This window comes from Cebus imitator, unplaced genomic scaffold, assembly GCF_001604975.1.
Source record: "Cebus imitator isolate Cc_AM_T3 unplaced genomic scaffold, Cebus_imitator-1.0 Scaffold538, whole genome shotgun sequence".
Taxonomy (NCBI): Eukaryota; Metazoa; Chordata; class Mammalia; order Primates; family Cebidae; genus Cebus; species Cebus imitator.
The window spans coordinates 431,486-435,741 of NW_016107853.1; the positions used below are offsets into that span (position 1 = coordinate 431,486).

Genomic DNA, 4,256 nt, shown 5'->3' on the forward strand with positions numbered 1-4,256 from the left:
ATTGCTGTTTGAAATCAGATCAGGAAAAAGAAAACATCCCACTCTTGCCTGGAGGCTCAGTATCACTTTAATATAAAAAGTAGCCTCGATTTCCAACCCAGGCCCAGAGCTTCATGGGAGTTCCTGGATGTGACATTCTACATCTGTCCACCTTCGATATCCTTCTAACATTGGGTTTACAAAGGAGGAGCACCAGGTCCATGTCACAGCCCAGACCTATGCTGGGCCCCTCCCTCACAGATCTGCTCAGCACCTATGAAACCATGGTGTCATTTAAATGTCACTTGAACCTCACCCTTCTTCAGCCCTTTATAATAACTCTTCCTTTGGTGAGGCATCCCACGGCCCCTCTGGTCTCTCTCAGTGTGACAGCTTGGTAAACCCAACTGCAAACCCACCAGGTCTGTCTCTGGTGGTCTCAGGCTGATGGGGCCCGGCCTTGCGTGGCCACATATTTATGGGGAGACACTAGTTAGTTTTTAGCAAGGGAATTAGTGGTCAGATTTATTCTTCAGGCAGATGGCAGTGGATGGAGACGGGTTAAAGTCCTCTGAAATGACACAGAGGACAAACGACAAGAAATGAATTCAGGGCCGAGTGTGGTGGTTCACGCCTGTAATCCCAGCACTTTGGGAGGCCAAAGCGGGTGGATCACCTGAGGTCAGGAGTTTGAGACCAGCCTGGCCAATGTGGTGAAAACCCATCTCTACAAAACATGCAAAAACTAGCCAGGTGCGGTGGCACACATCTGTAGTCCCAGCTGCTCAGGAGGGCTGAGGCAGGAGAATCGCTTGAACCCAGGAGGTGGAGGTCACAGTGAGCTGAGATCGTGTCACTGCACTCCAGCCTGGGTGACAGTGAGATCCCGTCTTGAAAGAAGGGAAGGAAGGGAGGGAGGGAGGAAGGAAGGAAAGAAGGAAGGAAATAAGGAAGGAAGGAAGGAAGAAAGGAAGGAAGGAAGGAAGGAAGGAAGGGAGGGAATTCAGGTGGTGGCATGGAGGATTGGAAGAGCAGGCAGAAGCTTAGGACCAGGTGACTGACCAGGTGTGGGAGGGAAGGATGGAGCTGAGGGTGTGACAGGGAGGACAGGTTACTGAGAGTGAAAATGGCCGAGGCCACACAATTCCACCCATTGCCACGGAATGCAAGAAGGCAGAGGAGCAGGCCTGTGGGAGGACAAGAGGAGGAGGCCAAGCCTGCAACATGCAGTGTCTGCATGCCCAGTGGAGTGACCTTCTCCTCCTCCTGCAGCTTCCAGACCTGCAGGCTCTCTTCCCGCCCCCTGCCCTTCCCGGGGCATTCACTTTCTCCAGACTCCCAGATGCTTCTCTTTGGTTCTACGCCCAGCTAATGGTCAGCCTGTCTTCCTAGGGAAGGGACCCAGGGCAGAAACTCCTTCCACCCTGGGGCCGGACAGCCCCTGCCATTTCTACAGAACCCAGCCACCATCCTATCTCCCATTGCTCCCACAGAGCAAAGCCTTTCTTCATCATAGACCCTCACCATCGTTTGTTTGGATCATGTCTGTAACTCTCGCCTCTTCCTCTGCCAATATTAGTTAATTTCCCAGAACTAAATGCCCCAGCAGAGGACACAAGCCTGGCGTGTGCTGACCCAGGGCCAGCCTGCCTCTCGATGCCATCATCTCACTCTGTCCCCTACCACCGCCGTGGCCTAACGAGACTCTGCCGTCCCGGCCCCTAGGAACAAGCTCGCTGCCCCTCTGTCTGGGATGCCCTGCCTTCCTTCCCGACCTTGGAAACCCCACGTGTCCTCTGTAACCTTGCTCCCAACCGCGCTCAGCTTGTGGCTCCTACTTTCAGGCCTTTCCCTGTGCCCCGGAGAACCGGAGAGAAGACTTTCACACGCACTGTCCTCAGTAGGCCACATCAGACCCTGAGGTTGGGGCCATTGCAGTTATTGGAGGACTGAGTCTGGGAGGAGGCCCTGCCTTGCGATGGCATCCCCTGCCTTAGACAAGCATCTAGACGGAAAGGAGACCGCCCAGAGCCGGATGAGATGCACAGGTTTCCTTCTTTCTAGTCTACACCTGTTTCTGACATGTCATTCTAACACTAATAGGGATTCCAAATGTTCTTGTTTTGTTGATAGAGTAAAATCCTGCCTGGGTGCAGTAGCTCATACCTATAATCCCAGCAATTTGGGAGACTGAGGCAGGAAGATTGCTTGAGTTCAGGAGTTTGAAACCAGCGTGGACAACATAGCAAGACCCCATATCTACTTTAAAAACATTATTTTTTTTTGAGACGGAGTCTCGCTCTGCCACCAGGCTGGAGTGCAGTGGTACAATCTCGCTCAATGCAACCTCGCCTCCTGGGTTCAAGTGATTCTCCTGCCTCAGCCTCCCCCGAGTAGCTGAGACTACAGGCACACACCACCACGCCCAGCTAATTTTTGTATTTTTAGTAAAGACGGTGTTTCACCATGTTGGCCAAGATGGTATCGATCTCCTGACTTCGTGATCTGCCCGCCTCAGCCTCATTAAGTGCTGGGATTACAGGCGTGAGCCACCGCGCCCAGCCTAAAAACGTTTTTTTACTAGGGTAATATCTTAACTTTAAGAACACTGCAATGGTGGGAAACTTCCTCCCTTCCTCCTCCCCACCGGCCTCTGTTTCATGTGCCTGGGGAACCTAACAGTGTGGCTGGGATCTATTGCCAGGTACCCCTGTTTATCTGGACTTATCTGGAAGAATGTGGAGAGTCCCACATATATTGGCTTCATCAGTCTACTGCTACCAAGCCAGGGCAACACGCTGGGGCCCTTGGCCACGACTGTTTAGTCACATAGGAAGAGTTGTGGCTGACGTTAGGTGTCATTGGAGTTTGAGCTGTCAGGTCCTTGCTGAGAAAAGTGGGGCCGTTCAGACAGAACAGGGTAGACAGGCGGGTTCTCTCACTACTGGACGAGGTGTCCCCAGCCTGTGCTCTGTCCCGGGAGCAAACAGGCATGCACCCTTCTTTCCAGGACACTGGTTAAATGCAGAGCCAAAGAACACTGTAGCTCTGATCCCGCCCTGCCAATGACAATATTTCCAAGTGGGCATTGGATACGAGTTTTCCAGAGCCAAATATAACATGTTCTTTCCTTGATATCACTTAACAAATCTCTCGACATCCAAGTCCTGTGTGCACAACACTGAGAAAATACCTTTCAGTGGCTCCCAGCCGTGAGCTCTCTCCACCCTGGAGTCCCTGGTCCCGGAGTATCTTCAGGGCCCCCATTCCCAGAAAGGTACAAACTCCCATGAACCTCCCAAAGGAAGAGAACACTCAGCATTACCTGGTTGAGCAAATATTTAACTTGTAACAAATAAAGAAAGGTTGCCTACAAGAGAATGAGAGAGATGAATGTTAGTGTTTCGGCCTTGCCACACAGCAGTGAGGTCACATGGCAGGGAGCTGGGAGCCACAGCCATGCCTTGGCTGCCCTCTGCTCCCGCACGGAGCCACAGAGACTGGCATTTCAGGATGGGGCTGAGGCCAGGGGGTTATGGCCCGGGGGCTTCCCAATTCTCCTTTATGGGTGAATATGCCCCAAGCTTAGTCCCTCCATCTGGCAAAAGGGGATGCAGCTTCCCTGGTTGCATGGCCAGGACTCTTCTGGGGACACTGGCATGGAAAGGGGCCCCTGGGCAGACTCCAGGTGGGCACCTCCATATAGTCTGGTCTTATATGGTGGAATCATGAAAGACTGTCACATTGACACGGTTTCAGGATAAATGAGCGAGCACAATGCCAATTCTGAGGGCAATTGGTGTCCCTAGATCCATACATTGAAGCCCTAGAGTCTCCAATGTGACTATTTGGAGGTCTTCAAAGGGAGATTAAATTAAAATGAGGTTTTAGGGTGGGGCCCTAATCCAATAGGACTGGGTGATGAATGCATGGGGGACAGCCTGCAGAGCGGGGCCACTGCAGCCAAGGAGACAGGCCACAGAGGACACCAATCCTGCCGCACCTTGACCTTGGACTTCCAGCTTCCGGAACTGTAAGAAAATAAAGTTCTGGCTGGGCACGGTGGCTCACGCCTGTAATCCCAGCACTTTGGGAGGCCGAGGTGGGCAGATCACCTGGTCAAGAGATCGAGACCCTGTGGCCTACATAGTGAAACCCCTTCTCTACTAAAAATACAAAAATTAGCTGGGTGTGGTGGCGCCACCCGTGGTCCCAGCTACTCAGGAGGCTGAGGCAGGAGAATCATTTGAACCCAGGAGGTGGAGGTTGTAGTGAGC

The 4,256-nt window shown here is 52.5% G+C and overlaps 1 protein-coding gene across 1 annotated transcript in view; it reads right to left on the reverse strand.

The window, feature by feature from the left end:
* The window catches only part of SLC47A1 (solute carrier family 47 member 1), a 41,589-nt gene that overhangs the window by 20,626 nt on the left and 16,707 nt on the right, over positions 1–4,256 (reverse strand). Inside the window, exon 6 of the mRNA XM_037733591.1 lies at positions 3,191–3,349. Coding sequence (XP_037589519.1) covers positions 3,191–3,349 — 159 coding nt within the window. The remainder of the gene's footprint in view (positions 1–3,190; positions 3,350–4,256) is intronic.